Source organism: Thunnus maccoyii, chromosome 5 (assembly GCF_910596095.1).
Source record: "Thunnus maccoyii chromosome 5, fThuMac1.1, whole genome shotgun sequence".
Taxonomy (NCBI): Eukaryota; Metazoa; Chordata; class Actinopteri; order Scombriformes; family Scombridae; genus Thunnus; species Thunnus maccoyii.
Window position 1 is genome coordinate 28719282 of NC_056537.1, and position 14081 is coordinate 28733362.

A 14081-nucleotide genomic window follows, 5' to 3' on the forward strand; every position below is an offset into this window, starting at 1 on the left:
TTTTGTTCTGTGTTTGAGTACAATTGCTGTGTCCAGATCAAGGTTATTAGAGTTAACTAAAACTAAACTAAAAACTAAAACTAGGTGTTAAAAATATTTTAAGTAACTGAAAAAAAAATTAAAAAACTAACAAACAATATTGTGTACTTACAATATTAACTAAAATAAATTAAAAATATACAGAAAATGTCTTTATTTTTAGTCTTTGTCAATTTGGTCAAATTTGTCAACACAACAAGCATGAGGAGCATTGGTGCATGTGTTTATTGAGACGGGGATTTCTACATGACTGTGAGTCAACTGCCTTCACAAAGTGTTGTGTTTGTATTTTAATACCTATTCTGAACTTCTTAAATCTTGCCCCTGACAAAAGTCCGCCATATTACAATAAATATCAATTAAAAAAAAAACTAAACTGAAATGAGAAAAGTCACTCTGGAAACTAACTGAAACTAAACTGAATTGAAAACAAAAATTAAAAACGAAATAAAAACTAATGAAAAATACAAAACTATAATAACTCCGGTTCAGATCTGCCCAAACAAATTTCATCAAGGGAGAAAACGAACCAGAGTCCGATTCAACCTGAGTGCAGTTACATTGACAGAACAAGGTTAAACAAACAAAGATGAATGTGTGTGTTGTTTTGCCGTCTCAAGAACACTGTCAGACATTTGTCATTGAAGAAAACAGAATCAGTGTGTAACACAAAATTAGCTTTTGATCCGATACCACTGCAGGTCCAGCATCACTAATATTGATGCTATAATAAAAGTGCCTTTTTATTATTATGTAGGAGATAACCATGTGTCACAATTCATGATGAAAATGAATAATTACTACTACTTCTGAGCACATTTTTCATTACCACCAAATAATTTGCCAAACATATTAAGCCATATTTACTATTCTCTGTTAATTACTTCATTACATGCATGTTAAATCATAGAGCAGTTTCTATGGCAAATCTTTTCTTTTCTGTTGCAGCTCCAAATTCTCTCTCAAACAGACTTCATTCTTCATTCACAGCAGTGAAATAGCTCCAAATGATGCTCTTCTCTCGTTCAGTCATTCAGTTGTTCAGTTTGGCCAACTATGACGTGTCCTGTATGTGCGTCCCCGTCCCTCTGAACTCTACAGCTCGACTGTCGGCTCTGAGTCTGAACTAAGGGGATGTGCGCTGCCTGCATGCCCACAACAGCGGCAGAGAAGCAGAGTGCAGTGTATGCAAGTACAGAACGTGTAACATCAAATACATCCAAGCAGCAGACGACAAAAGTACGTTGTTTGCAGAGACAGTGTGGCAGAGAGGCGGATCTGCTTTTTTGGGGGGGTTTTGTATCAGTACTGTTGATGCTAGTATCGAAACTCAAAACATGGTATTTGATACTTGAGGGATAGACCCACCCACCCCTATGATAAACCAGTACATACTATGAATGGTTTTAAGTTGTCAACAAAATTCTTATCATGTCTTATCTGTCTGTTTTCATTCATTTTATTCCCCTAGTAGTGGAAAAGCATGTGATCACATAAGAATTAAATGAGGTCAACCTGGCATCTTATCATTTTTTACCATGCTTTGGCACTGTCTGACTAGGGTGTAAAGGTTCTGAAACAGCGACACAAACGTCCACAGTCTCAAGACGCAGTTCCATCTTCCATGTCACAGGCAATCTCCCCAGAATTTTGTCCCTGTTTTTTCTTATTCATCACCCCCCACCCCAACCCAAAATAAAATAAAAAATAAATAAAAAGGCTCAAAAGTCGAGGTCTGAACTGAACCGCTATGTCTGACAGTACAAAACAGGCCAAGTGTTCAAAGTGAGACTAAGTTACTTTTAACAGAATCTCCCTTTAACAAATAAAAGCAATAAAGGTACAGCCTTGCATAGTCTGGTATGAGCAGTAGTGTTTGGTGGCTGTTATTAGCAAACTTCAGATAGATGTTGTTGTGTAACTGAAATTATTCAGACAGTTCACTGACTGTACTTTTAAGCTAGAGATCAGCATTTAGTATTATCTCATAATATGCTCATTGTGGTCGTCCTGTCTGCTGTCCAGCAAAAGTTGCATAGACTCATTTTAATAAATGTTGCTTTGGAAAAAAGTCTGCTACATGAATGTAATGTATAATAATGAAATTGATAAGAAAATATTGGCATTATATAAGCATTTAAATGCAAAATATTTTTTTAAATCCATCACTGATGCAGCCTGTGAGAGAGATGAGAACACTCTTTCTTTGATAGCGTTATTTTCCAAGTAACAAGTGTTCACCAGTAATACCACACTCCCTAGCTCTGCCCATAACCAGAAGACATTTCATTTTAGAATAGAGCTATTTCAGAACACTTCCGCAACCTTTGTTTGAAAGCCTAAAGGCCATTACTATATCAGCAAAATTATAATTCCACTTCTGAAAATGGCTAACATGTCTCAGTTCTGGCTTCCTGTGTGTCTCCGTCTCACTCTTCCTCTCTGGTTACAGTGTAAGTACAGATTTGACTTGTCCAGGTGTGATCCATTAAACACATTATTCATACCTGAGGGGAGAGGAGGAAGACAGGGATCACCATCTGCTCACCGCTTGATTAAATTAATCATGTGTGAACTTTCTCACAAGGCTGTGAGCCCCGATCTCTCTCTCTCTCTCTCTCTCTCTCTCTCTCTCTCTCTCTCTCTCTCTTTCTGTCAGTGTGTGTCATCGTACCCGAAGCAGCAGCGGCAGCACAAAACTTGCAAAAACTAGTTTCCCTTTACTTTGGGGATGTGCAGATGGGTTCACTTTTTGCCCCAGTTGGGAGCAGCAAAACATTTTGCAAATGACTCTTGTGCGAGCATGCTTGTGGCAACGCAGTCAAACACATAGCAAACAAATGAAAAGACACTTTTTATGAGTCATCATTCGCTGTGATATGAAAAGAAGCCGTTGTGTGATTTGAAGGGGCTTGGAGTTAGCACAAAAGGCAAATGAAATGCCTGTGTTGTGTTTTCCCTCACGCCTCTTTAAATATTGGAACACAAAAAGCTTTTGGAGGGAGATAATGTTGCAGGGCTTGCAGAGCAAATGAGATTCTCTCCACGAAAACAAATTCTTTCAAATCCTCGGGTGTGAGTGGGTGTGTGTTTGTGTTACAAGTGCAAAGCCTGCTGGGATAGGTTCCTGCGAAGCAGCAGCCACAGCAAACGCTTCAATGTGGGGCTGATGAGCAACTTTAAAGTACATGGAGGAGGCGCGGAGGTCTAATTGAGTGTTTTTACACCCACACACAGTGTTTTGCAAATTGGGCTCATGTCCCATTTAAGGTCTTGATCAGTTTAAGCTGTTTATGTGCATCTTTCTATCCCACGTGTAAATCAGTGGGACTGAATAAACAGAAGATTCCTGATTTTACTGTGTGCTTTAATGCAGAGAATAACAACAAACAGCTGATATCAGTAAACTCTTGTTATGCTTTCTATCAGACAACATAAGAGCTGATTGCAAACAGGATATGATTTCCACACAAACTCTGAATCCTCTCTCAGCACCAGCATTCAGTTTTCTTGAATTGATGTGATCGAATGTAGGAATATTGTGTATAGAGTATTTTGTGGTGAGTCTTTGGAAACAAGCTGAATTGAGGCCAGCGTCATTACAAAAAGGTGAAAAGGTTTCTAAAAGCACTAAGTAGACGCTGGAAGCATCTGTTGGGCTGACTCACAGACAGCCGAAGATCCAGCTCTGAATCATCCCCCCCCCCCCCCCCCCCCACACACACACACACACACACACACACACACACACACACACACCAACAGTCCTGTGCTTGCATGTTTATAAATGGCGAGTGGAAGATGTCAGAAAACTCTCACCAAAAAGCATTTGGTTGGAAGATTGGCAGTCAGAGGCTTCATTTATAACACATCTGGCACAAATATGCATCTTGCGCTCAGATTGTGAGGAGCTTTGATTTTCCCTGAATTTCAGTTAAGACTTTGAAATTATTTTGGTCCCTTTTTTCCCTCCAAAATTCAGACTCCAGTGCGTCTTATTTCCTGCTGTAAAATTGTCATCCAACACTTCATCTCCCCGTCTTCCAGTCAACTGTCAATCAAAACTCAACCGGCTGCCGAGCTGTTACCAATCAAGCTGTTTCCCAGCAAGAGTTTGATGGACAGCGATATGCAGGGGGGTGGGTAGCTTTTATATCAAATCAAACAAGAACTACATTTTTACATGACGTGTAAATCAAAACAGAGTGCTTAGCAGAAATCTTCCATCCTGTTTTCAGAAATGATGCAGGTCTCAACTTTTTTAAGCGTGTCGAAAAACTTTTGTTTTTTTCCACCATATGAAAAATTTTGTATCACATTACTATCAGGATTTCTCCAGCCTGATAGTGTTTTTTTTCACATTCCTGTTCTTTAAGCTGCAGTCTACAACTTTCACCTCATTGAAAGTACAGCAAAGATGACGGAGCATGTGCTGTAGCATTTGTTCGTCTGCGCTCAAAGCATCAACTGACCATCAACCCGAATCTGCTGCTGCACTCAAAACTTGTCAAAGTCGTCTTACTGCAACTTATATTCAACACACTCACGTTATTCCTGTGTAGTGAAGTGCACAGGGTTCTGCTCACTCTTCTGATGCCACGCCGCTCGACTGATACTTACTTCCATCATCATCCTTCATGCTTGTTCCTGGTGTTTTCACAATCCACCAACCTTTATTAAGATGAAGGCAGGCGTTCCATGGAAGAGTTACTCAAAAGCAGAAAATCAATCAATGTCTTCAACACAAAAAGGTTACATCTTATAGAAGGTGCTGTTCCAGACCCCATCAATCAATCAACCAAATGCCAGGGCAAGAATTTACATATTTATTTATTTATATATATGTAATATTAACATTATATATTACCTTAAAAATGTGTATCCCACATGGTATTACATTACACATAGTTATTCACCACATATAAATAAAGACTTCTGGGAGTTAACGTTCATGTTCCAAAAAATGGCACATCAGCGCTGCAAACCACATACATGCACATGCACATGTTCCTAGAAGAACGCAAAGAAAGTGAAACATGTTTTACACAGAAACAGAGAGGCGGAATGCAATATGAAATCTCTGTATACATATATGAATAAATAAAAGTGACTTGACTTGACCCACTTCCAACATGCAGATGCACAGCACATATTTAAGCTATGAGTTCATTTCTTCGACATTTTTCACTTGGAGATTCCTACCTCAGTCACAAAGGCAGATAAAATGGCATTGCAGAGTAAAAAGCATTTACAGTACCCGCTCCACACTTGTTTCTCCACAACACAAACGATGAAAAAAATAGTCTGTGTGTACGGTGTGTAATTGTCTTAAACCTTTTTTGTATTCATTAGTTGAAACCTTTGTGGTTTAGTACAGAGCTCCTACATTTCTGTTAACACAAAGCTCCTTGCTCACTGTCTGCGGTCTGGAATAGTTCTGGTCTCAGGCTAGACTGAATCAGATCTCAGGCTCTGACTGCGGTGGTCTTAACTGCCTCCCTGTCGTTGTGAGCTGGTCCGCAGCATGTCCAGCCTGCTGAGCCAACAGCATGCCAATGCTGCATGAAGTGACTGGAGGACAAGGTAAGACACTTTGTCACCCAGCAGAGCGGCCCGTTCCTAATCCATTAGCTTGTGGGGAGTCCGGGCCTGATGCCTTCAGATTCACAGAAGGATGTGGGATGTGTTAGTGTGTATGTGTGTATGTGTATGTGTGTGTGTGTGTGTGTGTGGATAGGGAGCTGTCCTGATGTCTAAGCCAATAAAAGAGTTTGTCTCTAGGAGCTGATGTGACGGAGCTCAGGGTCGCCTAGTTTACAGATGCCCAGGGATGAATACCTTCTGTCACAACCCTTTATTCTCTTGTTCTTTTCATCATTCTCTCTGCCTCTCCTCATTCTCATTACTCCTTCATACCTCACTCCACATCCTGTCAGCCCTTTTATTTTGTCACTTCAAACTCCTCTGGCTTTCTTTCAGTCTCACTCTTCCAGCTTCCAGATTTTTATCTTTCTCATTCTGTCTTTTGTGCCTTATGTTTTGCACTTCCAGGGGTCATTGAGAGTGATGTTTTTCATAATATTCATCTGTGTTTTAAAAACTATTTTCAATGCAGAAAATATGTACTTCTTTGTATGTAGTAGGGTTTCTTGTTGGGAATATTGGAGAATTTCTTTCTGGAATTGTAATCTCTGTAATGTCATCTCTGTATGTGTGCATTGTGTGTGTGTGTAATCACAGCTGAGCAGACATTGACCGGCAGCCAACTTCCAATCCCCAACAAGGGTATTACAGGACAAAGTAACAGTTTACCGTAACATTGCAGTCCTGGATGCTGCCGGACTGAACAGTGAGCAGCACTTGTGTGGGTTGACCTCTGACCCCCAGATCCTCTGTGTGTGTGCACTACTAGCTGGTCTGTCAGGTTAGGGTCAGAGAGGGAAAAAATATGTGAGCAAGTGCATGTGGTTTGTGTGCTGCACATAATGAAACACTGTAAATCATAAACTGACTCATGTGAAGCTGGGTTAAAAAGTAGGGATGGTCGACCAAAGGGCTGTTGATGACGACAGCCATTGATTGTTGATCTGTGGATTGGCCCCCACCTTTCGCTGGGTGCTTTGCTCTCAAATGACTGTGCATAGGTGTTGTAGACTTGTGATATGCTAACAGAGTTTGCACTGCCTTATTCCTTAACGGAGCTACGCTACTCCTGTACCTTTCACATAGATGTCCTTTGAAGAACGAAGAGAGGGAGGATGATTAAAGAAAATCCACAATAACATAGGGTGTTATTGTGCTCGCACAGTGTTTTCACAAGTTTTCTTGTACGTCCACCATTGGGACAAAAGTCAACATAAATATCATGTCAATAGTCCAAGTTTAAGGTTTTTTTGTGGAGTATAATCAAGTTATTTATACTTTCTGAGAGAGAGAGATGAGAAGATCAATATCAATCTCGGGTCTGTGCAATAAGTATGGATTTACAGTCAGGACTATTGTTAGCCTAGCTTAGCATAGAGATACACACAACAACAACACAAGTGAAGTAAAAGCTAAACTAAAGAAAAATATCTTGAGTTTATGCCTTCATTGCTTTTTTATCCACTTGAGGACAGCAGAGAAAAAGAAGCTGTGAACACAACATTGACATATTATCGCCTTAGCTAACATCTTAGCATTAGCATTTATCTTTAGTCATGTCTCTGGCAACCAAATGAAAAATTTAAGTCCAGTATTCACTCTCCTTTTATTTGTGGTTCTCAACAACTCCTGAGAAAAACATGTGGCTCTTTAATTGCTAAGTTTTTTACTCTCTCCAGCAGCTAGTCACTAACATTGTTTGGTGTTGGACAGTTAGTGTATAATAGGTATCTGGGCTTTTTAGCTGAAAATGTTTTGTAGCACTGAGAGAAACTGCAGAGTAAAGTGATATTGTGTGGGTTTGAGCGACTACAAGTCCTTTCACATAAACTAAAAATATTGATTAGTGCTGCTTTAAAGGAAACTAGTTTAGGTACAAAACTCATATCAGCAATGAGACTGTTCCATGCTTTAGATGCATTGTCACTGAATGGTTTATTGCCAGATTTTGAATGAACTGTGGGCATTAGAATGGACCAGCTGTCATGAAGTTTGCCATGAAATTAGCACATTCATTCAGAGCACATTTCTACAAGGAAACTTTCACCTTTTTCTTGATTAATTATGATGCAAAGAAGCACTACCATAAAACAGCTGACTAAAACATAATAAAACTTAACTTCAGTTTTGACATTTTATGTACAGTGTGAGATATAATTAAGAATGCCAGAATATAATATTGTCAGAAGGCTCAAAGCACATGATGCTTTGCATGTTTTCATACAACCTTTCAGTAAGAACAAAACACACACACACACACACACACACATACATGTATATACCCACCGGCCACTTCATTAAGTTTTCCTAATATTTTGTGCACTCCATTATCATACATGAGGGGGGCAAAATATTAGGAACACTTTTCTAGTACACAACCACCACCCACTATGACCTCAATAATAAACATAAAATAGAATTATCACCTTTCTGACAATGTCAACAAAAACTGGAAATGTAGAAGCTTTGTAAATGTAGAATATATGCAGAGCTGTTGTATTGGATTGCATTAGATTGCACAGGTGTTCCTAATAAAGGGGCCAGTGAGATAATACTGTATATACTGTGATGTTGAATCTTATGAATGTGGTTGTATAGGCTGTCTGCTATTGTGCTTAGTTATTTGCTCATTAGTTTTAATTAGATTTTCTATGACAGTCCACAGTAAGGCAAACACACACACACACACTGTGTGTTCCACTTGATTCCCCCTGACTTCTCCTACAGAGGTATGCTCAGCCCTGCAGCCGTGCTGGAAAGGGTATGTGGGTCTGACTACATTAATAATGAAATATGTCGGACACAGTGCAGGGCAGGACACAACACTCTCTGGGTCTGTTCTCAACTCGAACATCAAGAAACCTACACAGGTGTAGCTGCACTAAGATGCATCTGTCCTCTTCCCTCTCAAGAATTTCTGAAACCTTTCAGACTACTCAGTCTCATTCCTGCTGTTCCCTAGCGCTAAAAAGCACGGTGAAAAGCATCAGTGATTTTAAATGGCTTTTTCAACCAGCTTTCCTCTTTCTGTCACATTTCAATACAAAAAGGGGAAACCAAGAGAGGCCATTTAAAACTCTGCAAATCTTTAGGTGCATCACAATGCATTTTATATAAGACAGAATCATCTGCAGTGCTTTTAAGGTGCTTATTACATGACTATGTAATAAGCCCATACATTTTGGGGCATGGATTTTTTTTTTTTTTTTTTTTTTTTTTTAAATATTATCACTTACTAGTATTTGTTGGGTATTTTCAGGATTTAATATATTTTCACTTAATGTAAATCACTTACTGTTATTATGCCTCATCGTAGATTCACATTTCTTTGGCATGTATGCATTTTTTTTGTAATCAACAATTTTTATTTTGAATGTACAAACACACAAACAACAACAACAACAACAGGGTAGCTGTTAGCTAATATACTGTTTGGTAACTGGTATATTAGGGGAAAAATGTACAGAGTAAGTAGCAGTAATAAATAAGAATAAGAGACAGACATTCCCAAGCAAAAAAAAGACAACAGTAGAAGCAATAAAACACAACCATGTGGCATGTATGCATGTCTGGGGCCCATGCTCTTGTTTTAGTGCCCTGTATTGGTTATGTACTAGGCCTTATGTGTTGGGTTGGGGTTTTTTTGCTGGATCTTGTTTTCTTTGTATTTTCACCTGCTCCACCAAAGAGCATCTGTTGTATAAGCCTTCAGAACCATGCAGCGCTTCCTTCTTCAATTGTAAACTAATAAAAAACCCATTTAGCCCAGGAAGGAGAGGAGGTACTTCACAGTCTCTCAGCAGACCTGTTTGGAGGGCACAGGAGAATAGAAAGAGATGTTTGATGTTTGACAGGCCTGAGCAAGAATCTTATAGTTGAACTGAAATTTAAATTCAGTTTTGTTAAGAAGTCAGCAGGCTTTTTGAAGTGTTCAAGTAAAACCTTTTTAACAGCACATATAATGCAGTTTAATACCGTTTTCATGGTCATACAGGTCAAAGAATGAACCAGTAGGGATAATAAGGCCTATAATCATTTATTATGGAATTTATTGATATTTATATCACATTTTTGTCAGAACTTGCCAGCTGTATATAATAATAACTCCTAGTAGTATAATTAATCAATTAATGTGATCTGGACCCAGATAAGTGATAGAAAACCGATGGATTAACCACTTACAAAATAATTCATTAATGATAGTTTTTGCACAAATTGTCACTTGCTCATTATGACTTGCTTCTTAGCTACTGTGCCAGCACTAGTGACAGTGTTTGCTGCAGGTCTGATGGTGTTGACTCTGAAACTCCACAAGAAAGGATTAAACAGCTTCTTGTCCCACTAGTCTCATTTGTAGTTTATAGATGTAGAGCATCTCCCAACAGCCCACATCCACATACAAAACAGATTGTTACTGCGTACTGCAGGCAAGAAAAAATATTCAAGACCTTGAAAGACCTGGAATTTCATACTTTTTTCAGGCCTTTTTTTTGAGGAAGCTGAATTCAATATTTTTGAAGATTTGCAGATAGTACTTTGTTTAAGGGAAGGAAATTATGCCTTTTTGCTTTCTTGCTGTGAGTTAGACTTCATCTAGCAGCCGGTTAGCTTCGTTTAGCATAAAGACTGGAAACAAGCGGAAACAAAGATAACAACATACTCCTATCAGCACCTCTCAAGCTCACTAATTAACATGTTACACTGTACATTACTTTGTTTAAGCCTTTTAAAAAACTGAAGTGCGTACACAACAAGTTGTGGTTTTACAGAGGGTTATGTGCCTGTTGTGAGTATTTCTTGGCCGTCACTTCTTGACGTCTTGTCTTGTCGTCACTGTGAGACTGCAGAGACTCCATGAAGTTGTTTTCATATGTAAATTTGATATTTCTTTGTCATGAAAGCAGCAGACAGTCTAACAGGAATGTATATGAAGTAAAAGTACAGGAAAACACTATCAACAAATAATGAAATAAAACTAAAAACTTTGCAGTATTATTCCTGTTTTATATAGTGACTTAAAACACATCTATTGTAGCTACTCTAAAAAAAGAACAACTCTTAAAAGTTGATGTGAAGCTTATATGAGGCTTCAGCAGTCTGAGTTAATCATATCAAGTGGATATCTGACACGTTTACAGTCTTTTTAGCATCAAATTCCCTCTTTGTGTTTCCTCACACAGTGTTTCCCTGTTGAGCTGCAGTTGGTGGAAGTGTAGTAACAAAAAGAGGGACTTTGGCACTAAAAACACTGTAATGTTGAAAGATATCCACTAAGTAATCACAAGTTGATCTGGAGTCTCAAACTTAAATTTTTAGCTTCATTTTTATAGCTTGTGTACTTTTTGTTTATACACTTTCCACCTTTTTAATACCTGTGTACCTGGGTCAGGAATTTCAGCATGCCTCAATCTCATGAATGTTTCATTCTCTCGGATGATCCCCCATCTTCCAGCGACTCGGACAAACAACAGACCACCGCATTCAAATTCTGCTGCTGCTTTGCCCTAAATCTGCCACAGAGAGAGCAGGTGACAGGAAGGCTGTAGAGCATCATTTTACATCCGTGTTTTGCATCATGACAAGCTAGAATGAGTGCAGCTTCTCTGTCGGTTTGCACACTATAATTCAGATCAAATATGAATATTTCAAACAACTACACGTATGCTTTTTGTTGTTTTCTTTCTTTTTTTTTTGTTTGTTCTTTTTTTCAAACAGGCCTGAAACATATTTTTTTAATTCTCATTGTTGCTGCACATGTAGCACAGGACAGTACAATGTGGATAAAGAAAATGTTACCTTGGGCATGTTACCAGATTTGTGTCCACCTCTGCAGAAATAGATCGTCATGGCTGCCAGAATGAGTTATTTGTGATGACAATGAAAATCCCCGTCATTTTGCATCACATTTGTGTTCCAGCCTTTTTTTCCCGTTGCTGCTGAAATTATTCGTTCAGCCCTCAGCAAACAGGTTTTGTTTGATAACCACACAGTCAGCGCTCAGTCACAGTCATTTTTCCTGCAAAGCTCCGTGAATAGAGCTGAAGGAAGTTCATTTGTCATTAAATGTATCCACAGTGTGTAGCTGTCACCGCATCTGAACAACACAGTGATGTTGTAGTGATGAGGCTGGGAGAAAACTCTAGAAAATATTGGAATTTTTTTTTTTTTTTCAAAAAAGTTTGTACAAAATGCACCAACCTCTTCTCCTCTCTCTCTACAGATACCCCACAGAAGGACAGTGAAGACGCCGCATCCTCGTCAGACTCCGCCTCAGATCCCGCCTCCACGCTGTTCGACCACTGGGGTCACGATCTGGGCCCCGAGAGTCGAAGGGTCGCCCTCAGGAAGTTCCGTTACTATGGCTACAATGGCTACCTTAGCGACCGCATCTCTCTCACCCGGCCGATCCCAGATTTACGACCGGATGGGTCAGTCAATCGATCAATGTTGTCACTCTTAATTGATTAAGCATCAGGATGTGAGATGCCTGTATGGATTCAGCTGTTAATGGGATGTTGTTGTTTTAGTCAGTAGTTTTGGTGAATCTTTCTCTTAAGACAGTTGGAGTAATGATTATGTGTTTTCCCTCCAGATGCAGAAACATGTCGTATTCATCAGACCTTCCTCAGCTCAGCGTCATCTTCATCTTTGTCAACGAGGCACTGTCGGTGTTACTGCGCTCTGTGCACACGGCCATCCAGAGGACTCCGTCACACCTGCTCAAAGAGATCATACTGGTGGATGACCACAGCAGCAGCTGTAAGCATTATTAACCTTCCTGGTAGCTTCATTATTTATAATATCTGTACGCCTTTCTTTGGCTGAAACAAAGCACAGACAGTTGGACAGACGCTGTTTCAAGTTTACTGAGCTACCGTGACATGAATTTAAAGCTTCTAGCCTCGAACACACCAGCTCACACTCATTTATACATACATACATCCACAGGGAGCAATTCAAGGTGGGATTAAAAGGTGTATCCCATTTTGATATCCCTATTTGGCAGCAGTAATTTTTCTTGATAGCAACTTTTCCTTAACCGTAGCCTTTCAGGGGGAATTTTACAGCTTTATCAATATGTATTTTCCCACTGATTGATTTCTGCATTCTAAATTTGATATTTTGGTTCTGGGGCGCTAAGTAATTCAGTAGTTAATGGAAAGTTTTCTTTTGAGAAAAACGTGGTATACTTAAAGGCATATACCGCATTATACCAAATTTAAAGGACGAGTTCACAGTTTTTCATGTCTGTCTGAAAACAACAGTCAGGAGCCCAAATGAACATTAAAATAGGTTTTTCTTGCTGTAATCATCCCTCCTGTTCATACTGACTATTAAAAGACCCCCTTCAAATGTGCTTTCGATGTAAGTGATGGGGAACAAAATCCACAGTCCTCCTTCTGTGCAAAAATGTATCTGAAGCTAAGATGAAGCTTCATTCGTCCAAATGAGTCAAATCAAGTAGATATCTTTCAATGTTACAGTCTTTTTAATGCCAAGATATCCACTTGATATGATTAACTCAGACTGCTGAAGCTTCATATAAGCTTCACATCAACTCTTAAATGCATTTTTGCACTAAATGACTATGTGGACACACTGTGGATTTTGGCCTCCATCACTTACATTGAAAGCACATTTGAAGGGGATCTTTTAATAGCCAGTATGAACAGGAGGAACGATTACAGCAAGGAAAACCTCTTTCAATTGTTCATATGGACACCTGACTGTTGTTTTAAGACACATTTGAAAAATTGTGAAGCTATCATTTCACACACGTTCACAAACATTTTTCAACAACCAGACAAAAACAAGTTATGACTGAGTTAGAAGAAAGATAATCTGCTATTTCTGTTTGAAAAGTTCAGTGGTTTGGGGACTTTATATGCACAAACCACATAGGTGCATTACACCAAGTGCTAAATAAGTTATTCTCCTTCTAGTTCTATTTTAACTGTATGCCCTCTAGCTTTACAGGAGTAAACTGGCAGAAATGGCCAATAATGCCACAACAGATTGTGTTCAATCTGGTGAGAATCTCATGTTTGTGCTGATCGACTCTGCCAGGCTGTGTGTGGTGATCCAGATGTAGGTGCATTACAAATAGGTCTCCTATTCTTTCATGATATCTGAAGAGGCTCTGTATGGCAGGCACAAGCTTACAACCCCTATAATATTACACTGATACACTGAAACCAGAGTATCTGTAGTAGCGGAGTGGCTATAAGACAATGTATGTTATAAATTATATGATGAATTAAAATTAAGTTAATTCTGGATCAAGTAAGAGGTTTGAATAAAATATATAAGTAACTGTAGGAATATTATCAACATTATAAAGAATGTAAAGTATGTTAAACTCCCTGTAGAGTAGCTACACCTCAACAGATGTGTTTTAA

General features: G+C 38.9%; 1 protein-coding gene and 1 long non-coding RNA gene across 4 annotated transcripts in view; one reads left to right on the top strand and one right to left on the bottom strand.

The window, feature by feature from the left end:
- The window catches only part of LOC121897716 (polypeptide N-acetylgalactosaminyltransferase 18-like), a 183215-nt gene that overhangs the window by 79627 nt on the left and 89507 nt on the right, over positions 1–14081 (top strand). For 2 of the 3 annotated variants that reach the window (XM_042412409.1, XM_042412410.1), the window contains exons 2-3: positions 11903–12110; positions 12275–12441. In XM_042412409.1, coding sequence (XP_042268343.1) covers positions 11903–12110; positions 12275–12441 — 375 coding nt within the window. Of the gene's footprint in view, positions 1–3911; positions 4179–11902; positions 12111–12274; positions 12442–14081 lie in introns of those variants that run through there. The other variant, XM_042412411.1, reaches the window with a different exon arrangement.
- Positions 9067–11865, bottom strand: LOC121897718. The gene is made up of 3 exons (XR_006096276.1): positions 11479–11865; positions 11063–11192; positions 9067–9487 (listed from the first exon to the last, which is right to left on the bottom strand). It is a non-coding gene; the product is annotated as an uncharacterized LOC121897718 (long non-coding RNA).